This window comes from Lithobates pipiens, unplaced genomic scaffold, assembly GCF_037356315.1.
Source record: "Lithobates pipiens isolate NorthernLeopardFrog02 unplaced genomic scaffold, aLitPip1_a1.2 Scaffold_8, whole genome shotgun sequence".
NCBI classification, from domain to species: domain Eukaryota; kingdom Metazoa; phylum Chordata; class Amphibia; order Anura; family Ranidae; genus Lithobates; species Lithobates pipiens.
In genome coordinates this window covers 513,347,910-513,371,613 of record NW_027507903.1, presented here as the reverse complement: position 1 = coordinate 513,371,613, position 23,704 = coordinate 513,347,910, and the positions used below count along the sequence as shown (strand labels likewise).

The 23,704-nt window shown below is 42.3% G+C and overlaps 1 protein-coding gene across 2 annotated transcripts in view; it reads right to left on the bottom strand.

The window, feature by feature from the left end:
• Window positions 1-23,704, bottom strand: part of EFCAB6 (EF-hand calcium binding domain 6) — a 270,887-nt gene that overhangs the window by 223,116 nt on the left and 24,067 nt on the right. For both annotated transcript variants that reach the window (XM_077469390.1, XM_077469391.1), the window contains exons 5-6: window positions 22,767-22,858; window positions 11,196-11,262 (exon numbers count right to left, since the gene is read on the bottom strand). In XM_077469390.1, the coding sequence (XP_077325516.1) occupies window positions 11,196-11,262; window positions 22,767-22,858 (159 nt within the window). The remainder of the gene's footprint in view (window positions 1-11,195; window positions 11,263-22,766; window positions 22,859-23,704) is intronic.

The window sequence follows — 23,704 nt, the reverse complement described above, 5'->3', positions numbered from 1 at the left end:
AAATCTTGTAATGTTCTTACAAGGTACAAGACATATTTTAATTAGTCAAAATGACAAAAAAAAAATTGCAAGGTCCGCATGTTATAACAAGATTAGATGACTGTAACAAGGTTTCTCTAATTACTATTTAATTAGCTAATTCTAATTAACCTAGTTTTAATTATCACCATCAATGGTATACACCTGCCTAAAATCCTGGGGCCAGGCTGCAATACTGAAATCTCGGGCTGTATTTGTCACTTACAATTTTAACGAGTGAGATATTGCTGCATGAATATATGCAAATAAATGCTGAACTATATATGCGATGAACGATTTCAATAAATAAATAAAAATATATTAGTGTATCACACAAAATGAAATGGTCTTGTTTAAGCTTGGCACACATCTTCAGCCAATTACTCTACCAGCCTGGGGCACAAGAAGGACCGAGATAAAGATCATTTTTTAATAAGAATTATTCTTTCCAGGAATTAGCTAAATTCTTCAATGCAATAATATAATGTATAGGACCTGCTGACATTTACTCATTGCTATTATAAACCCTACACCTCATACAATACACCCTACTTTTTCTCATGCCGTGTACACACGACCGGACTTTCCACCAGAAAAGGTCCAACGGTCTTCCCGACGGAGTTACGACAGACTTCCGTACAAACGGACTTGCCCACACACGAGCGGACCAAAGTCAGTTCGTTTTGAACTTGATGACGTACGACGGGACTAGAAAAGGAAGTTCATTAGCCAGTAGCCAATGGCTGCCCTTGCGTCGTATTCGGGCCGTCGGACCAGCATACAGACGAACGGTTTTCCCGATAGGAATTGATTCCGTCGGACAGATTTGAAACATGTTCTATTTCTAGGTCCCTTTGAATTTTTGAAGAAAAAAGTCAGATGAAGCCCACACACGATCGTAATATCTGACGGAATGATTCCGTCTGCCTTTTCTGCTGGAAAGTTCGGTCCTGTGTACACGGCATCACAGGCTTAAAAAATCAGGGTTAGAACTTAACATGCACCTGTCACAAACGCACTCAATTTGGTCCAGTAGATCGAGACATATCAGCAACTCGTGTTTTATACCAGCCTTTTTCAACCAGGGTGCCTTCAGGTTTCTTCAGGGGTGCCTTGGCAAAATGCCTAGAAATTGCCCAAAAAATGCATACAATGGGGGGATCAAGCCTGCCTTTTAGTTATGCAAAGCCACGGGTTTTCATTGTGCCATTACAACCTTCCAGCCGCTGGCATCCTAAAAACCAATAGCTTTATTGATTAATAAGGAGGACTTGTACAGCATCCTTGTTTGACCCCACTACCCCTCTCTGTCAACACTGGGTCACATTAGTGAGGGAGAAGAAAAACATTGGAATACTAGTCCTTATTAATGTGCAAAGTTGTGTTTACTTTGGAAGAATAGATCCCCTCTAATGTTGGGTGTCGTATGTGCATGTTGCTGCAATATGTAAAACTATTTGTTTAATTTTTTCATTTAAAAATGGGGTGTCCCGAGATTGTGCAGAATTTTAACCACTTCAGCCCCTGAAAGGTTTTACCCCCTTCATGACGAGGCCATTTTTTGCAATACGGCACTGTGTCGCTTTAACCACTTACAGACCGGACCATTTTGCTGGTCAAAGACCAGACCACTTTTTGCGATTCGGCACTGCGTCGCTTTAACTGACAATTGCGCAGTCCTGCGACATGGCTCCCAAAAAAAATTGACGTCCTTTTTTCCCACAAATAGAGCTTTCTTTTGGTGGTATTTGATCACCCCTGCGGTTTTTATTTTTTGCGCTATAAACAAAAATAGAGCGACAATTTTGAAAAAAACACATTATTTTTAACTTTTTGTCATAATAAATATCCCCCAAAAATATATAAAAAAAAACATTTTTTTCCCTCAGTATTCTTCTACATATTTTTGACAAAAAAATCGCAATAAATGATTATTGATTGGTTTGCGCAAAAGTTATAGCGTTTACAAAATGGGGATATTTTTATGGCATTTTTATAAAAAAAAAAATATTTTTTTTTTTTTTTACTAGTAATGGCGGCGATCAGCGATTTTTTTTTTTATTGTGACTGTGACATTGCGGCGGACACATCGGACATTTTTGACACATTTTTGGGACCATTGTCATTTATACAGTAATCGCTGCTATATAAATGCAGTGATTCCTGTATAAATGACCCTGGCAGTGAAGGGGTTAACCAGTGGGTGGCAGTGTAGGGGTTAAGTGTTCCTAGGGGTGTGTTACTAACTGTGTGGGGGCTGGGCTTTCATTTAGTGAACACTGATCTCTGCTCCAATCACATGGAGCAGAGATTAGCGTCACTAGTTCCTTGGCAGAATGGGGAAATGCTGTTTACACGGCATTTCCTTCATTCAGCCGTCCCGTGAGACGATCGCGGGTATGCCCGCATCGATCGAGTCCGCAGGACCCGCGACCGGACTCACGGGGGTAGCGCGCTCGCGATGGCAGGGCAGCATTGAAGATTGGATGTACCTGTACGCCAATATGCCTGCCCGTGCCATTCTGCCGACGTACATCAGCGTGCGCTGGTCGGGAACTGGTTAACTGACAATTGTGCAGTTGTGCGACACTGTACCCCACGCAGTGCGAGTGCGCGAACCGCTTTTTTGGAGATTAGCAGAGCCTTTTTATCTTTTTATCCCTGCAAGGAACGTTTTTATGCATTGTGAACCTGTTGGTACCTTTTTTTGAAAAAATTAGTCAAAGGTATCTCTGCACTATTGGAGTCTTTTTTTTCTCCTCATAACTTTTTGCGGAAATCCATTGGATGACCACATCCTAGGAAAAATCTAAATGTACCGGCGCTCAAACCTATCCTCTTTTTTTTCTTTAATTATTATGGGTGCGCTGCAATCCCAAATCGAATCCCCCCCCACCTTGAGGGTTACAGTAGAAGTACAATATATATATTAGGGGATTGTGCCTCCCGTTCACTATTCCCGCCCCCCCCCCCCCATCCCCCCGTCTAAATAATAGTGCCAAAAAATTATAGTGCCAAAAAATAGTGCCAAAAAAATCCCTAAATAATTACTATACCCCCTTAATATCAAAAATGTGATATATATGTATAACAACTTCTCTGTTGACCACATCCCACTGGTGGAAGGAAACGTCCAATGATGTGCAGTGATCGTCTCCTGACAGAAGCGCCTTTGAAACCACTTTCCACAGACGCTGGCCGGTTACCTGTGAGGACAGTCGGTGGTACTTCAACAGCAAGTCTGCTGTTCTACTAGGCCTTATGTGACGCCCCTGAATAAGGGTGGTCGCTGGCTTTTTGGTAAGCCTCCATTGCTTATTCCTAGGTGACAGGCTGCACTAGTGGTGGAAACGTATTATTTGGATTTCGTTTGTGAACACTTCTTTTGTTGGCTTATTTCACCCATGAACTGTTTTTGCATTTGATACATGTGTTTGTTGCTCATGGATTGATCATATTAACACATATGGACTATTATGATGGTTTTTTTGATCACTTATTTAGAATACTTCTTTGTTTAATCATGGTTTTTATGCATAATCACTTGCATTACTAGTTTATTACCCAGCGCTGCATTTTTTGTCTATTTTTCTTTGTGCCCTATATCAGGGTTATAGTGCTTAGCTGCAGGGTATCCTTCACGGTTTATTTATTCATTTATTTATGTATTGTTTATTTCACACCTAGCACAATTCTTTTCTTTTTTTTAATTAAAAAATAAAGAAAGAAAGCTGATAACAAGTGTAAAGTCACACACATTCCTGTTGGTCAAGGAGGCAGCCCGCCACAGACATAGGACAATAGGAATGTGAGAAAGCATGGGCAGGCTCCGATACTACTCAAAAGTATTCAGAACAGTCAGCTTCTAACTTCAGCTCGTTCAATTAAGCTTTGACATAAAAAACTGGAAGCTGATTGGTTTCTATGCAAAGCTGTACCAGATTTTGCACTCTCCAGTTTTAATAAATAACCCCCATAGTGGCCACGCGAGGGAGTCACAGTGGGGAAAAGCAGATAGACATCTGACATCATCAAATGTCAGAATCTAAACCTTCTAGCACTGGGTATAGAGAGAAAATATTTGCCCTTTTAGTGGGCAGCACAGTGGCTCAGTAGTTAACATTTATTCCTTGCAGCACTAGGGGCCCTAGTTTTAATCTCAGTCATACCACTATCTACATGGAGTTTGTATGTTCCCCCTGTGTTTGTGTGAGTGCTGGTAGATTAATTGGCTCCTGTCTAAGTTGGCCTAGTATGTGTGTATACATTGTCTATGAACATGCGCTATCACATTCTGCATGCCAGTCCCAAGCTTGGAGGAAGGAAGGATTGAAGAGACTTAGTAAGCTAACTCATAGGAAATTTGGCTTTCAAGCATATCGGACATCATGCCTATAGACTTGCCAAGAGTCTGCTATGACTGAACAGGTATATACATACAAACTAACCTTCAGATAAAAAATATAAATAAGACACACCATTTTCCTTTATCTGCATCTTTTTGCTTATCTTTTTGGTGCTTCACTAACAGTATAAGCTGTAACAGTACTTTATGACTCCAGGACTTCTCGAGAGCCTCTCCCACCCTCTTTATGGAGAGATTTGAAGTCTAAAAGACCCGAAATCTCTCCTTTACCCTTAAAAGCAAAATATCAAAAAAAAAAAAAATCGTGTCTTTTGCTTTAAAAAACAAGCATGTTTACATGGCCTGAGAACTGGAAGTGACATTATTACTTCACTCTGGTCCTCCAAGGGTATAGAGATGAGTGGTGGCCATCTTGCCATCGCTTATCTCTATGGCAAGACACTGCCAATGGAAAGTGTTTGATAAGGATTTGAGTGGTGTACAGAACACCAGGGATGGGTCCTGGATAGGGTTGCCACATCATTCCTTTAATCCAGGACACACATGAATTACACAGGTTCTGTGGCTGATTATGGTGGTAATTAAACTCACTTGGTGATTTATCTGCATTAAATCAGCCTCAGAACCTGTGTAATTAATATGTGTCCTGGATTAAAGGGATGATGTGGCAACCCTAGTCCTGGATGGGCGATAACTTTCCCATTATTTGGGTTATGGTCCCTTAAAGGGCAACGACTACAAGGTCATTTTTGAGTATATAGGGGGTTCTTACCCATGTAGGGTGAGAGATTCCAGGGTAGTCCAGTTGGAGAATAGAGGAGTGACTTACAGTGCTCTCGGGATTGGTAAGTCTTCATTTGGGTTTGGGACCCAGAATTCATAGAATTAGAGAGACTTTGGGTGGAAAAGAGCCTCCAAAACCTGACTTTGGTCCTGAGGGGGTAACCCACCTACAAGAGAGGCCTAAAGAGGAACAGGAAGCAGACGTGGGTGTCTGAGAGGTGGAGTAGAGCAGAACACAGCTGAGTGAGCAGTGTGGGTTAGCTTATGACCAAGGCATGGCTGCTGAACTGTGAAGATCTCCTCTTTGGGACCCCTGAGGCAGGCGGGAACTTTCAAAGACCCTGTTAAGGGACGAGTGTTACTGGCGGTGAGCTGAGCCTTTTATTTTTGAACCAAAAATTAACAAACTATTTTTATTTGTTTTACTTTGGTGAGGCTAAGCTATAAAATAAGCTATTTTATGTTTGTTTTTGGAAATAAAAGGACTGTTTGCTTATTATCAGTAAGTCTAGCTGTTGATGCCAGTCTTCCACATATTACAGTGGGTATTTTGTACTTTAGCAGGCTGCTTTTGTTTAATTTTTTTATAATGACGCTTTAAGAAGTCAATATCTTGTCTCACACTCCTTCCTCACTTCTATCCTTTTATAAAAGTTCCATAAAAAGAACAATACAGTCGAAGGTGCATAAACAGTTAACAAAATGACTTCTCGCCTCATGAATAAAATCAGAAAAAATGTATTCTCAGCAATTAGACACTTAAAGTGTTACCTATCAGTGCGATAGCGCTACACGTGCGATACAAGGAGACAGATGTCCTTCCTCCCTTACAGCAAATTAAGGTGCAATATCACACCACGCTCTCCATCTCTGCGCTCATGTTTTGAGGGGAAATCTGATGGTATAATTTATTGCCAGATAAGAGTTAACTCTTGCAGAACGGAAGGAACAAACCAATTCAATGTTTTCCTGTAGTGATTGTTCTACTAAACCATGTCAAAGAATGTCATAGAATGGAGAAATTAACCTTTTGGTGCACACAGAGAAAAAAAAGCAAATATCTGACATGGATCAGTGGCTTTGCCACTGAGAGAGAGAGATGCACTGAAATTTCAGCAATCGAAACATATTGGCCGAAAATTGTGTTTCCGGCATTTTGCCGATAGAAAGAAAGGTGCCGAAAACGCACCCGATTTTGCAGCGATTTTACTGTGCTTATGGTGTGTTTTTTCAATGGTCATGTGACTCAGAAACAGCATCAAAAATGTAACACGGGTATGTTATTGATGCGTTCTTTCTGCAATTTCAATGCATTTAAATGGGGAGGTGCGTTTTGGGTGCATTTTTTAACTGACCAAAAACGCAGCAAGCAAGATTTTTAACACCACAATGGAAGCGCAACGGATCATTGTGAAGACATACATAGAATTTAAAGGGATGCATTTTTCTGGAGATTTTCTTGCTCTAAGGGTGCCGATAATGGTCAACAATAAATTCATATTCATTTAAAAAATTATATTAATTAAAAGTCAAATATAATACAATTATATATAAAAATATATATATATTTTTTTTTTAATAACCGTCATTTTGGGTTTTGGCCAAATGCATCCTGAATTTTTGGTTTCGGCATAAAAATTTCTATTTGCTATATACAGTATTTTACAAAAGTGAGTACACCCCTCACATTTTTGTAAATATTTTATTATATCTTTTCATGTGATAACACTGAAGAAATAACACTTTGCTACAATGTAAAGTAGTGAGTGTACAGCTTGTATAACTGTGTATCTTTGGTGTCCCCTCAAAATAGCTCAACACAGCCATTAATGTCTAAACCGCTGGCAACAAAAGTGAGTACACCCTTAAGTGAAAATTAGCCATTTTCCCTCCCCGGTGTCATGTGACTCAGTGTTACAAGGTCTCAGGTGTAAATGGGGAGCAGGTGTGTTAAATTTGGTGTTATTCCTCTCACTCTCTCATACTGGTCACTTAAAGGTAAACATGGTACCTCATGACAAAGAACTCTCTGAGGATCTGAAAAAATAATTGTTGCTCTACATAAAGATGGCCTAGGCTATAAGAAGATTGCCAAGACCCTGAAACTGAGCTGCAGCATGGTGGCCAAGACCATACAGCGGTTTAACAGGACAGGTTCCACTCAGAACAGGTCTCGCCATGGGCGACCAATGAAGCTGAGTGAGCATGCTCAGCGTCATATCCAGAGGTTGTCTTTGAGAAATGGATGTATGAGTGCTGGCAGCATTGCTGAAGAGGTGGGGGGAGGTCAGCCTGTCAGTGCTCAGACCATACACTGCACACTGCATCAAATTGGTCTGCATGGCTGTCATCCCAGAAGGAAGCCTCTTCTAAAGATGATGCACAAGAAAGCCTGCAAAAAGTTCGCTGAAGACCAGCAGACTAAGGACATGGCTTACTGGAACCATGTCCTGTGTTCTGATGAGACCAAGATAAACTTGTTTGATTCAGATGGTGCCAAGCATGTGTGGTGGCAACCAGGTGAGGAGTACAAAGACAAGTGCATCTTGCCTACAGTCAAGCATGGTGGTGGGAGTGTCATGGTCTGGGGTTTCATGAGTGCTGCTTGCACTGGGGAGCTACGGTTCATTGAGGGAACCATGAATGCCAATATGTACTGTGACATACTGAAGCAGAGCATGATGGCCTCCCTTCAGAGACTGGGCTGCACGGCAGTATTCTAACATGATAACGATCCCAAACACACCTCCTAGATGACCACAGCCTTGCTAAAGAAGCTGAGGGTAAAGGTGATGGACTGGCCAAGTATCTCTCATGAACTAAACCCTATTGAGCATCTGTGGGGCAACCTCAAATGGAATGTGGAGGAGCTCAAGGTCTCTAACATCCACCAGCTCTGTGATGTCATCATGGAGGAGTGGAAGAGGACTCCAGTGGCAACATGTGAATCTCTGGTGAACTCCATACCCAAGATGGTTAAGGCAGTGCTGGAAAATAATTGTGGCCACTCAAAATATTGACACTTTGGGCCCAATTTGGACATTTTCACTTACGGGTGTACTCACTTTTGTTGCCAGTGGTTTGGACATTAAGGGCTGTGTGTAAGAGCCGGTTCACACTTGTGCAATGCCAGACATTGCATGCAATTTGCAGCACACTGCTGTTCACATTACATGCTATGTCTGTGCGGTCCGATATCAGCCATACAGACAGTATGGCTGATATTGCACCGCATTCGGTCCAAACACACACAGGACCCTTTTTTCTGTTTGGACCAGAATCGGATCGCATGTGTGTTCCCACATATGCGATCCGATTCATGTCCGAAACTGTCAGTTCGCAGTGCAATACGCGAGTTGAAATGGGGGTGTCATTAACATATATTGACACTCCCCAGCAGTTTGCATATGGCACTGTGAACTGCTGTGCGTGTCAAGTGCGATGCAGGAACCCGCAGTGGATTTGCAGGGTTCTCGCATCACACAAGTGTGAACCGGTCCTTATACAAGCTGTACACTCACTACTTTACATTGTAGCAAAGTGTAATTTCTTCAGTGTTGTCACATGAAAAGATATAATAAAATATTTACAAAAATGTGAGGGGTGTACTCACTTTTCTGATGCACTGAAATTCCAGCCGCCGAAAATTATCGTCCGAAAATACGGTTTTCAGTATTGTGTCAAAAGAAAAAAAAGGTCCCTATAATAGCTGCCAAAAATGCTCTTGATTCTTGCCACTATTTTGCTGAGATTTTGCTGCGGTTTTACCGCACTTATGGTTGTTTTCTTATTAATCACGTGACTCAAAAAATGCATCAAATTTTTTTTTAACTGACCAAAAATGCAGCAAGTGGGATTTTTAACACCACTTCAAAAGATGCCGATAATGGCCAACAATAAATTCATATTCATTTAAATTCATGATATTATATAAAAAAGTCGAATATAATACAATTATTTATAAAAATATATTTTTTATAAACCCTTAATTTTGGTTTTGGCAAAGTGCACCCTGAAATTTCGTTTCGGAGCACCACTCACTTTCAGGAAGATATATACACCACACTCTGCCTGCCCATTCCACTGCCATGAGCATTGCGAAGGGAGACACAGAGGCCCAATAATGATATCACTGGGTTGTAAAAAAAGTATGTAATGAAAATGGAAAGGTTTTATTTTACAATTTTCATCAGCATGTTGATGAGGGGGGGAACCAGGAAAGGCAAAATATAAGCAGATTAAACTTCAGCTATAATGATGTGTTTAAAGTGTAACTAAAGGCAAAATGTTTTTGTTCACTTTGGATAGCGTAAGGGAAGATTATAACCCCTGTCAGATTTTTATTTTTGCCGTTTGTGTCTCATTGTGGAGATTTCCCTTCACTTCTTGTCCCATAGCCAAACATTTAGGCCCCTTTCACACTGGGGCGGTTTTCAGGCGCTACAGCGCTAAAAATAGCGCCTGAGAAGCGCTTGAAAAAACCGGCCCCTTTCACTCCAGTGTGAAAGCCTGAGGGCTTTCACACTGGAGCGGTGCGCTAGCAGGGCGGTAAAAAAAGTCCTGCTAGCCACATCTTTGGAGCGGTGAAGGAGCGGTGTATTCACCGCTCCTACCCATTGAAATCAATGGGACAGCGCAGCTATACCGCCGGCAAAGCGCCGCTGCAGCGGCGCTTTGCGAGCGGTTTTAACCCTTTTTCGGTCGCTAGCAGGGGTTAAAACCACCCCACTAGTGCCCGCAGACCGCCGCTAAAACGACGGTAAAGCGACAGTAAAAATAGCGGCGCTTTGCCGCCGACGGCTGCACCGCCCCAGTGTGAAAGGGGCCTTAGTGAGGGGAAATCCCTCCAAAGTGAGGGAATCCTGGAGTGCCACCAGGGTCGCCAGAGCTAGTGTCTCTGGTGGAAGATTTTCCCTCTATTACTGTTCTGATAACAACCCAAAATATAGAATTCAAATTTCACTCTTGATAACAGTAAACAGGACAAATAGAGACCGTAAATCTCCCTAACAGAGGCTCAGACAGTAATTAAAACTGACAAGTATTCTACTCCCTCTACACTGCAAAACTAGAAAAATAAAATGTGCCTTTAGTGCCTTTAGCACTTTAAAGGAGGAGTTCACATTGTGAAAATGTTACATGTTACACCCATATTTTGGGTGAAACTTCTAACATGTTCAGCATCTGCCTGCCCCCTCTTCCTATGACAGAGGGCCGGGGATCTTCTCCCTGCACCCGCTGTCGCTATTCAAAAAGAGAGTGGCCATATAGGGTTCCGCCCACATGGCCCTGTCATTCATTCACAGAGTTTTGTAAATGAAGGAACTACAAGTACTGACAGCACCTGACAGTTCATAGTTCTCCATGATCTACCAGGGTGCTGATGCGTGTTCTAGGTAGTTCAATGATCTTCCTGTCACTCAGTAACTGTATGCCCCTATCAGAGAAATGGGCAGTTAGCTACACAGACAACCTGCAGGAGCCTAGCATTAAACCTGCAATCTGTTGATCGCTGGTGCAATGCTCTGCATGCTCCTAAAAATAATAATAATAATAATAATAAATGTGCATTTTTATTTTTTTTTATCTGCAAAGGTAGTGTACTTCTCCTTTAATGATTACAGAGATGCATTCATTTGTGTGTATTATATCTGCCTGGAGTTCAGCTTTGAAGACAAAGTGCAATGTATTTTCAGTGAAAACATATATTATATTATTATTGCATTGTTTAAAGTACTGCAATGTTAATGTGATTTTTCACATTTTTCTTATGCTTGACCTTCCATATTTTTATTTTTGTAAATGTAAAGATTTGTAGATTAGCCACTAGGGGCAGAGTGAAATGAATCTGCTTTACCGCTTCACAATTTTTGGAATAAAGTATCAGCCACATGGGGATTTGGATATTTTTGTCTGGCCGATAAAACTAGCATTGTGAGAAGGAGCGGAAAAGCAGAACCAATGTGGTATAGCTTAGTAAGAAATATTTAACTACAGATTACATTCCCATAACGTTGCAATACCTTACCTTTAGCTTCAGCTGGGCTTCAAGCTCACTGAGTGTCATTACTTGATTTGCCTGGGAATAGCTCCATCTTAAAAAGGAGAACATATGTATTAATATATAAGTATAATCAGTTAACTGGACTGCATTATCAATTAAAATAGGCTTGACATAGAGACAGAAAGCTCTGGTCATTCTCTGCCATACTGTGCTGAATTAATGGAAGAACAACCAACTCTTGGCTCTGGATATGCCCCCCTGCCCATTGGAGCACCCCCAAGCATCCTTAAAGTGTCATTAAACCCACATTGTTAAAAACGCACAGTACATGATATATTACATACTCAGTCAATTTTCTGTATCCTGCAGCAAGCTGGTTGAGCCTGCTGTTCCCTCCCTTCTTGTCTGTGTCCCCACTGCAGACTGAGATTGTGTAGCACAGTAGATCAACCATTGCCACATCTACTGAGCATCCTCCAATTTCAGTTCCCTTCTAAGCTGTTGATTTCCTCCTTTTTCATATCTGTGCAACCCACTAAAGATCCACAGCTACTGATTCCTATTGCTGGGTTTGACAGCTGTGAGCGATATCTGCGGGCACCGAGCCTGTAAACTGCAATAACAGACTGGATGCACAAAAATAACCACAAGTAATCACTGGCTATGCGAAGAGCCACAGACAGAGGTGGCTGCCATCAGCCTGTCATTGCAGTGTACAGGCTCAGCGGCCGCAGCTATTTGCTCACAGCTGTCAAACCCAGCAGCTGGAATCAGTACAGACAGGAAGTGAAGGAATCTCTCCAATGGAGCCTCTGACTGCAGTAAAACCTGACAGGAGTTCAAACCCTTCCCCACAAAATTCCAAAAAGTAACAGAAAAAATATTGTCTATGCATACATTTTAAGAATTTCATTCTCCCGTTGTCAATTGTCAGTGAAGAACTGATTCTAAACTGGTTGTATTAGGCAACATAGACAGTCACAGATAAATAAGGCCCAATATAATAAAAGTAATAACATTACATTAGTCACTGTTGAAAAGCTATCATGATAGAAATAAGGGGGCTAACATTGCTGACCACCTTTCTACAGTGCTAAATGTTCTTTAATCATTTTACGTCCAGACCAACTTTAACATTTTTCACATACATATTAAAATCAGCATGTTTTGCTAGAAAATTACTTAGAACCCCCAAACATTACATATTTTCTGAAAGCAGAGGCCCTGGAAAATAAAATGGAGGTTGCTGCAATTTTTTTTAAGTCACATAATGTTAGTGCAAGAATTTATCAAACGCGTATTTTCAGGAAAAAAAATACACTGTAAATGCTTAAGGTTTTCTACGTTATTGCAATCTCTGTATTAAGGTAATGGTTTCATGGTCAGCTCCCCTTAGCCTCCCTAAATACTTACCTGAGCCCTATCTCGATCCAGCAATGTGCCCAAGAGCAGCAGTGCTGCTCTCCTTCTCCTCACAGGACATGAAGGTATGAGCGGGAGCCATTGGCTCCTGCTGCTGTCAATTAAATCGTCTGAGGAAGGAGTCAATAGACACCCACAGCCTGGCACAGGATCAAGCCTGCACAAGTGCCCCCATAGCAAGCGGCTTGCCATTGGGGCTCTCAAAAGGGAGGAGGAGTCAGGAGCGCCAGGGGGGCCCCCAGAAGAGGAGATTCAGGACTGCTCTGTGAAAAACCATTTCACAGAGCAGGTTAATATAATATCTTTATTATTTTTTTTATTTTATTCAGAAAGTTTTTTTTATGTTACAATTAAGAACATAGCAACAACCAACCTTGCAGGGTGGAACCAGAAAGAGAAAAGCAGTGCCCCTTAGAGAGATAAAATAAACAAAATGGATGTTCATCCTTCTCCTTTGTTGGCAGCCAGCCCAACAGTTTGTAGTGGTCCTGGGCTAACTGGTGGAATGGGAGAGCCTGGGAACCCCTTCTGAACCCTGCAAGAGTGATCCGGCGGCTAGTAAGTCATTCGGGTCACTTTCACATAAAAGCCCATACTCGGATAAAAGTTTTGATACCAGGAAAATGGCTGCAGTCAGGATTCTGGTATAAATGAAAAGCAAATGCAGTGCTCACTTCAGGATCCCAGAATAGATTTGAGAAATCTACAAAGTCAATTCTCTGGCTCCAAGTGTTCTCCAAACACCCGGACAGACAGCAGATAGGAGAGCCAGAGACTTGCACATCCATATCAAAGTCTTTATTTAGCTACAGCTTACAGTGCCTTTAAAAAAGTATTCATACCCCTTTGAAATTTTCCACATTTTGTCATGTTACAACCAAAAACGTAAATGTCTTTTTTGGGGATTTTATGTGATAGACCAACACAAAAGTGGCACATCATTGTGAAGTAGAAGGAAAATGATAAACGGTTTTCAAAATGTTTTACAAATAAATATGTGAAAAGTGTGGCGTGCATTTATATTCAGCCCCCCTGAGTCAATACTTTGTAGAACCACCTTTCTCTGCAATCACAGCTGCAAGTGTTTTTTGGGTATATCTCTACCAGCTTTGCACATCTAGGGAGTGAAATTTTTCCCCATTCTTTGCAAAATAGCTCAAGCTCTGTCGGGTTATATGGAGAGCGTCTGTGAACAGCAATTTTTAAGTCTGGCCACAGATTTTCAATTAGATTTAGATCTGGACTTTGACTGGGCCATTCTAACACATGAATATTCTTTGATCTAAACCAGTGATGGCGAACCTTGGCACCCCAGATGTTTTAGAACTAAATTTCCCATGATGTTCAAATACACTGCAGAGTGCATGAGCATCATGGGAAGTGTAGTTCCAGAACATCTGGGGTGCCAAGGTTCGCCATCACTGATCTAAACATTCCATTGTAGCTCTGGCTGTATGTTTAGGATTGTTGTCCTGCTGGAAGGTGAACCTCCGCCCCAGTCTCATTTTTTTTTGCAGACGCTAAAGCCCCATACACACTATCCGTTTTTCTGCTGAGTTTTTCCTTCAGATTTACCAAAACCATATAATATGAGGTAAAACCTTAGAAGTTTCAATTTGTATGCAATCGGGCAGGCCCTTGCACTACATGGTTTTGGTAAATCTGAAGGAAAAATCAGCAGAAAATCTGACAGTGTGTATGGGGCTTAACAGGTCTTCTACCAAGATTGCCCTGTATTTGGCTCCGTCAATCTTCCCATCAACTCTGACCAGTTTCCCTGTCCCTGCTGAAGAAAAGCATCCTCACAAAATTATGCTGCCACCACCATGTTTCACAGTGGGGATGGTGTGTTCAGGGTGATGTGCAGTGTTAGTTTTTCACTACACATGGCATTTTGCTTTTATGCCAAAAAGTTCAATTTTGGTCTCATCTTATCAGAGCACCTTCTTCCACCTGTTTGCTGTCTCCCCCACTTGGCTTCTCACAATCTGAAAACAGGACTTAGGTCTTTTTTCAATAATGACTTTCTTCTTACCACTCTTCCATAAAGGCCAGATTTGTGGAGTGCACAACTAATAGTTGTCCTGTGGACAGATTCTCCCACCTGAGCTGTGGATCTCTGCAGCTCCTCCAGAGTTACCATGGGACTCTTGGCTGCTTCTCTGATTAATGCTCTCCTTGCCCTGCCTGTCAGTTTGGGTGGACGGCCATGTTTTGGTAGGTTTGCAGTTGTGCCATGTCTTTTTACATTTTCTCATGATGTATGGAGATGTTCAGAGCTTGGGATATTCTTTGGCCTTTATGATGCTGTTTGTTCACTAAGGTTCTCTAACAAACCTTTGAGTGCTTCACAGAACAGCTGTATTTATACTGAGATGAAATTACACATAGGTGGACTCTACCGATTTAGGAGATTTCTGAAGGCAATTGGTTCCACTAGATTTTAGTTAGAGGTATCAGAGTAAACGGGGCTGAATACAAATGAACGCCACACTTTTCACATATTTATTTGTAAAGAATTTTAAAAACTATTTATCATTTTCCTTCCACTTCACAATTATGTTCCACTTTGTGTGGGTCTATCACATAAATTCCAACAAAATACATTTATGTTTTTGGTTGTAACATGACAAAATATGGAAAATTTCAAGGGGTATGAATACTTTTTCAAGACTCTGTATATGTTGCATACACACCACTAGATTTGTTTTGTTCAAAACTGCCAGCTCAGGTTGGACCGCTCTACTAACAATTTCTGCCGGACCGGCTGCCATTTGAACTTTCGGCCCGTGTTTACTAGGCTTCAGTTATAGCTGAAATATGTAAGCTGTTCTTATCTTCACTGTTCTGTAGCTAAATAAAGACCATGATGATAAAGGTATAACCACTAGTCTTCCAGGACGTTTAAATACGTACACTGGACAGCAAGTGGTTAAAAAGATCCTGTCGCCCGAGCATAAAAGAGGAAGTAAACCCTGATGGGTTTACTTCCTCTTTGATTCCCTGTAAAGGTAAAGCATAATGGACTACTATGCATCCCATAGTAGTCCATTATGTGTCACTTACCTGACACAGGAGCCAGCGAAGTCACCGCTGTCCCCTGTAGTCCGGAGCATCCATCTCCTGGGTGGGTCTCGCTGCTCCGCCGCTGTCATTCGACGAAGCCGCGATGACGTCACTCCCGCGCATGCGCATGGGAGCTGCCACTCGCGGCATAACACCGTTGACAGCGGCGTGCTCAGTGCGTCTGCGCGCCGCTGTCTATGGAGCATGCGCCATAGACAGCGGTGCCTGTCTTTCGGCAAATATCTCCTAAACCGTGTAGGTTTAGGAGATATTTCTTGGACCTACAGGTAAGCCTTAATCTAGGCTTACCTGTAGGTCAAAGTGGTTTGTAAGGGTTTACAACCACTTTAATTTCAACAAAAAACGTCTCAAAAGATTATATGTGTATTTAGCTTATTTTAATCATGTTATTTTTCTGTAAAAACCATCCTTGTGTAGACATCCAAAAGCCCCAAGACTTGCTGCTGGGTGCCAGCTTCTTGGTTGTGATGCCAACAGCCCCAGCAAACCCAGAGTTGTCACTCAAATGACTCCCTAGTTTCCTTCGCTCCACCTTTGCAACTAAATAAGAGGTTATGTAGGGAAGTAATGGGCTGGGCTAACGCACAGAGTAATTAGACATTCCTACCAGAGTAGAGCAGGGTTTCCCAACCAGGGTTCCCTGGAACCCTAAGGTTCCTCCAGAGGTTGGTAGGGGTTCTTTGAGCAATGAGAAATGTCTCCCTCTCAGACAAGTTCCTACTGACACCATTGATCCTTTTAGCTATCTGTAAGGTGGGAATTTTTCTCAATGACCACACATGTAAGGAGCATCCTTACTACTGACCATCACACTAATGTATCATGAGTTGTAGATGCAGTAATTTTTAGCAAGGGTTCCCTGCAACTAGAAAGTTATTTCAAGGGTTCTTCTGTGTTGAAAAGGTTGAGAAAGGCTGGAGTAGAGGGTTATGACGTGCAAGGAGGGAGGGGGCTGTGCTAAAGAATTGACTCTTCCTAGAGTAGATATTAATTGATGGAAGGGAAAATGCCTGAAGAAAGCATTTAAAATACTTGATTTTTCTGTGCCTGTAAATGCAAAGTTGGTGATAGGCTCTCTTTCCCATCTTATGCACCGTACACACGATCAGAAATTCCGCCAGAAAAAGTCAGATGAGAGCTTTTGGTTGGAGAATGCAATTTTGGCCAGCAAAAGATTTAGAGCAGGTTCTCAATTTTTCGGTCGGAAAAAAATTCCCGATCGGAAATTCCGATTGTCTGTAGCAATTCCAACACGCAAAATTCCTACACATGCTCGGAAACAATTCGACGCATGTTCGGAAAGACTGAACTTAATTTTCTCGGCTTGTCGTAGTGTTTTACGTCACCGTGTTCTTGACGAATGAAAGTTCAGAGAACATTTGTGTGACTGTGTGTATGCAAGCCAAGCTTGAGTGGAATTCCGTCAGAAAAATCATCCAAGATTTTTCCAACGGAAATTCCGCTCGTGTTTATTAGTGGATTTTTACATATTTGAATGGGTTTTTTGGTTTTACTGACCCATAGATCAAAATGAACCAGGTGTGAACATCTCTACTGAACAGCTGGGTTGAAGTGTCTGCAAATACCAATAATGCCGCGTACACACGATCGAATTGTCTAGGTCCGCCGGACCACAGTACGCCGGACAATTTGATCATGTGTGGGCTCCAGCTGACTTTTTCATCTTAAAGTCCGGCGGACTTAGAAAGTAGTTTTGACTCAAAATTTGTCCACCGGACTTGGCTTTCAGTGGACAATCCATTTGTCAGCGTGCTAGTCCAGCGGACTAAGAATGACGCATGCTCTGAAGCAAGTATGAGAAGGAAGCTATTGGCTACTGGTTATTGAACTTCTTTTTTCTAGTCCCGTCGTACGTGCTGTATGTCATTGCGTTAGAAATCGCCAGACTTTCGGAGCGGCCGTGTGTGGCCAAGTCCGTTCGTTATAAAGTCCAGCGGATTGTTTACCGGACCAATTCCGCCGGACAATTCGATCGTGTGTATGTGGCATAATAGTCTCCAAACTGATCCCCATGTCCCTGAGAAGCCCTCTTGGATCTAAGGGCCAGGCCAGCTTCTACTTCTGCCTAAGGCCGGCCACAAATGGATCTTTTTTTTTTTTTTTTTCTTTTTTTCAGCGAGTGAAGGAAAAAAAAAAAACAGGGACCTCCATCCACACAATTGAGGTAGATAGAGGAATCCTCCCTGCTGGGACTTTGTATTCTGACACCAGGGACTTTCCGCTGTCAGAATACACTGATCAGCAGCTGCTGTTAGGTCAGCTTCACTCAAACAGGAGCAGCCACACACGGATCAAAATTTAGCCAGTCCCTACTGAACTGGACCAATTTTAATCCATCTATTGCCAGGTTAAAGTAGAAGTTTAGTCAAATCACAATCAAACCTGCCCCCCCCCCCCCATTCTAAGCTTATTCTAACTACACTGTGAAAGGAAGTGGTCTACACATACCTCTGCTAATGGCGCTCCAGTCCAGTCCAAGCGCCGGCCAAGCGAGGAGCAGGTAACATAAAAAAACACCTATGGTTGTCATCACTGCATAGGCTCTGCAACCTATGTCGGTAATCTCTCCTCTTCACTCAAGCCAGATGCTGGTGAGATCATGTGACCACACTAGCGTACCCTCAGCCTAGGTAAGTATACACTTCTTTACTTTACAAGGTAGTTAGAATAGACTTAGGCTGCCCATACATTATACAGTTTTCTTGTACAATTTTCCTTTAGATTTACCAAAACCTAAACACTTTCAATTTGTATGGAATCAGGCAGGCCTTTGCACTACATAGCTGAAAGTAAATCCAAAGGAAATTGAATAAGAAAATTGTATAATGTATAGCCAGCCTTAGAATGAGAGTGGAATTAGGTTTAAAGTGGTTGTAAACCTCGGACATGAAATTTGGACAAAGCATATCACTCTATAGTGTGTACTTGTCTCAATTAAGAGCACTAATGCCGCGTACACACACGACCAGACTTTCCGGCAGAATAGGTCCGATGGAATCAGTCCATTGGATAGTCCGATCATGTGTGAGATAGTCCAATCTTTTTTTTTCTTTCTTTTTTTCTTTAAAAAATTCAGATGGACCTAGAAATAGAACATGTTTCAAATCTGTCCAACAGACTCAATTCCTATCGGGAAAACAGTTTGTCTGTATGCTGGTCCGAAGGACCAAATACGACGCAAGGGCAGCTATTGGCTACTGGCTATTGAACTTCCTTTTCTAGTCCCGTCGTACGTCGTCACATTCAAAACGAATGGACTTTAGTGTGGGCAAGTCCGTTTGTTCCAAAAGTCTGTCGTAACGCTGTCGAAAGGCCGTTGGGAGGACCATCGGACCTTTTCTGCCGGAAAGTCCGGTCATGTGTACACGGCATAAGTGTCACTTTTGTCTGCTGTTTCATTCCCCTGCTATCAGCATAAATTACTTCTGACAAGTTTCCCTGACACTATAAGAAAAATTATAACAGGGGAGGGATCTCTACAGCAAATTTACACTGTTATACAAGCTGTACACTCACTACTTTACATTGTAGCAAAATGTTCTTCAGTTTTGTCAAATGAAAAGATATAATAAAATATTTACAAAAATGGGAGGGGTGTACTCACTTTTGTGAGATACTGTGTAATATATATATTATTATACCGAATTTATATAGAGCCAACAGTTTGCGCAGCACTTTACAACATGGGGGCAGACATTACAGTTACAATACAATTTAATACAGGAGGAATCAGAGAGCCCTGCTTGTTAGAAATTACAATCTAGAAGGGAGGGTCAAGTGGAACAAAAGGTAATAGCTATGGGGGATGATCAGATGGAGAAAATGAAAATACAGCTGTTAGGTGTGGGTAGTATAGGCTTCTCTGAAGAGGAAGGTTTTCAGTGATCGTCTGAAAGCTAATAGAGTAGGAGATAATTGGACAGATTGAGATAAGGAGTTCCATAGAATTGGAGAGCCTGTGGAAAAGTCCTGGAGGTGAGAATGGGAGGAGTTGATGACAGAGCTAGAGAGCAGGAGGTCTTGAGAGGAACGAAGAGAACGATAAGGTTGGTATTTTAAGAGTAGGTCACTGATGTAGCTGAGGGCCTTGTGAATGGCCTTGTAATGCTGCGTACACACGATCGGGGTTTTCGTAAGAAAAATCTTGAATGGTTTTTCCGACGGAATTCCGCTCAAGCTTGGCTAGCATACACACGGCCCCAAAAAGTTCTCTGAACTTTCGACCGCCAAGAATGCGGTGACGTACAACACTACTGTGAGCCGAGAAAATTAAGTTCAATACTTACGAGCATACGTCAAATTGTTTCCGAGCATGCGGAAGAATTTTGCGCATCGGAATTGCTACAGACAATTGGAATTTCCAATCGGAACTTTTTCCATCGGAAAAATAGAGAACCTGCTCTTAATCATTTACTCGCAAGAATTGCACCAGCAAAAGTCAGATGGAGCATACACAAGGTTGCAATTTCCAACCAAAACCTCACATCAGACTTTTGCTGTTGGAATTTCCGATCATGTATACGGAGCATTAGTAGTTGTTAGCATTTTGAATTTAATTCACTGGTTGAGTGGAAGCCAATGGAGGGATTGACAGAGAGGAGTAGCAGACACAGAGCGATTGGTAAGGTGGATGAGTCTGGCAGCAGCATTCATTATGGATTGAAGTGCGGATAGACCATGTAGAGGTAAGCCAATGAGGAGGAAGTTGCTGTAGTCCAGGTGAGGGATGACCAGGGAGTGAATTAAGAGTTTTGTTGTATCATTGGTTAAATGATAGGTGGGGCTTAAAGGAGAGTTCGGAGTCCAGAACTACACCTAGGACCTTGGCATGCGGGGATGGGCTTATGGTTTTGCCATTGGTTTTGACAGAGATCAGGGGAAGAGTCATGCGAGGGAGAGAAAATTATAAGTTTGGTTCTGGATAGATCAAGTTTGAGGAAATGGTATATATATATATATGTGTGTGTGTGTGTGTGTGTGTATGTGTATATGTATATATGTAGCAAGTATGTAAAAGCTGTTTTATCTGCCATACTGTTGACATTTTGGTTCATCCAGCCCTGAGAGTTAGACGGCTCTGTCTGGCAGGGCAGGTGACCTGAAATCTCTCTGTTCTAGTTTAGTAATACTAATGCCGTGTACACACGATCAGACGGTGGACTTAGTCTGGCGGACAAACCACCGGATAGTCCGCCAGACTTTCGAACGAGCGGACCTGCCCACACACGACCGGACTTTTTCGGCAGACTAGGTCCACCGGACTATGGCGGGAGTCCGCCGTACCTTTGAAATGAACGGACTTGCCCACACACGTAGGAAAGTCTGTTCATTTTGAACACGGCTCCAGGTAGTCGGGACTAGCGAAGAAAGTCAATGATTGACATGTCGCTGGCCCCGTTACCTGGTATGAACTTAAAGGGGAAGCCCTACGCCGAAAAAACGGGGTGGGGTCCCCCCTGGGTCCATATAAGACCCTTATCTGAGCACGCTACCCGGCCGGTCAGGAAAGGGGATGACAAGCGAGCCCCCCCCCCCCTGAGCCATACCAGGCCGTGTGACCCCCACCCCAAAGCACCTTGTCCCCATGTTGATGAGGTTGATGCAGCAATAGAAGACCGGGCCACCACTTGTAAAAGAGCTGGAAGAAGGCGTGGAGGCCCAGCAAGAACCAAAGAGGGGGACAAGAACCCCGAAGTCGGAAAAGAAGACCCCCGGATGGCAGCGTTGACGAAGAAGAAAGCCGGGCTCCTCCGCAAGTGAAAGAGCTAGTAAAAGAGCAGAAGATAGCGGAGGAGTGTTTTATTTTTACACTTTTTTTCACAGGTGAATGGGTAGGGGTACATGGTACCCCAATACTTATTCACATAGGGTGGGGGGCCAGGATCTGGGGGCCCCCTTTTAAAGGGGACTCCCGGATTCCGATAAGCCCCCCGCCCGCAGACCCCGACAACCAACGGCCAGGGTTGTCGGGAAAAGGCCCATATCCTCATCAACATGGGGACAAGGTGCTTTGGGGTGGGGGGGCCGCAGATGGGCCCCCCTTCGCCAAAGCACCCTCCCCATGTTGAGGGCACGCGACCTGGTACGGCTCAGGAGGGGGGCCGCTCGCTTGTCCCCACCCCCTTTCCTGACTGGCCGGGGGTAGGCAGCGACTTTGACTTCCTTCACTAGTCCCGGTTACCTGGAGCCGCGTTCAAAATGAACGGACTTTCTTCCGTGTGTGGGAAAGTCCATTAATTTCAAAAATTCGGCGGACTAGCGCACACACGGCCTGATTGCCCGGCAGACCCTGGTCCGCCGGACTTTTCCACCGGATAGTTTGATCGTGTGTACGCGGCATTACAGGTCGGGAATGGCCCCTTGTGCTGCTTTTCCTTCCCCCAGTCTGAGTTCTGCAAGCAGGAATTTCAAGAGGCTGATACAAGATCAAATTCATTTATAGACACTGCTTACATTAAAGCTTGCATATAGAGACTGCTTGCATTAAAAATATATTTAATGTACAGTATTAATAAATGCAAAACTGCATTCATTTATGTGTTATCAGCCTGGGGTTCAGCTTTAAGAGGTGCTTCAATCTCTTGGAAAAAAAATGTAAAACACTTGTGAATGTAATGGAGATTCATTTCCTACTACAGGCCTTTGTAACAAAGCTGTAAACAGTATTATTTAAACCATAGGAGGTTGTCATTGTACTTAGCAATCCCTCTACCATGAACAGCTCTCAGTCTCTACAACAACTCCTACCAAACAAACAATGGAGTTGCTTAGTTCCCTGCTTCTTCCTGGTGACATTTTGTGTCACTGTCAGGCCAGGCTACAGGTGGTAACTTCAATATGACATGCAACAAGTAAATAGAGACAATATTTGACTTTTTTTTCAATAGACTCTGATTTATTGCACTTGTTATAGTTACAGAAGCCTTTTGTCACAAAGAAAACCACCTGCTTCAATCGCCGCTGATTTAAGGCATTGTCCTATTCCCACTTGTGATTTGTTTTATATCTTATGTGTGTAACTGTTTACTAATCACTAAGTGACAAAAGCCATGTCCCTGAACTTACCTCCTCTTTACCTGGGACATGCTGCTCCCGGACCGGTGGTATCTGGCCAAAAAGTCAAGATATGGAATTGTGCCATTACCATTGACGGGAATCTGAGAACAAAGCAACAGAAGCAATTCAACGTAAATAAAAATGAAGAAAAGTAATAAAAGGCCACAAGATTTTAAGCAGTTTTTTTTTATTATTATTATTAATATATTTATTTAGGGATCCACTGAAACAGGACGTGAGGGGGAATCTTAATAGGAACACAGAAAGCAGTTAAAACTTCCCAGAGGAAATACTATTCTATCCAGAACTGTAAACGAAAAAATGGATGAAAAAAAAAATAGGTGAAGAAGTAGTAAAAACAGAGGGTTAATAAAGGGCTAAAATTCCTTTATAACTTTTTTTTTTTTTTACATTTTAGACATAACAGTAATTTACTAATGAATGCTACAACTTCACCATAAATCAATAAAGAGAGACTTTGCTGTCACACTAAAGCCGGCCATACACGGGTTCGAATTTCGAACAAATTTTCTTTCGAAAATCGTATCTAAGAATTTTCGTACGAACTTCACACAATTAGTAGGCTGTGGCAACAGCTGATTTTTGTGCGGAAATCAAATTTGAGGAATCGTACACGTTGGAAATTTTTTGAAAACCTAACGATTTTCTAAACAATGATGGTAGAATCGTGTGAGAAATGTAATAAGAAAATAAAATTTACGGAGCGAAAAGAAGATTTCCGGCCAAGAAAATTCTTTTCTGTAGCAATATGAGGTGAAATTGAAGGCTTGATTGGTCGAATTTCGAAAATCAATGGTGGCATCATGAGATCACAAAAAAAAAAAAAAAAATCTGATTTTGAAAAGAAAATTTGTTCGAAATTTGACCATGTATGGCCTGCATAAGTCTTAGTTCACACTTGTGGCTAGGGGGCAGTAAAATCAGTC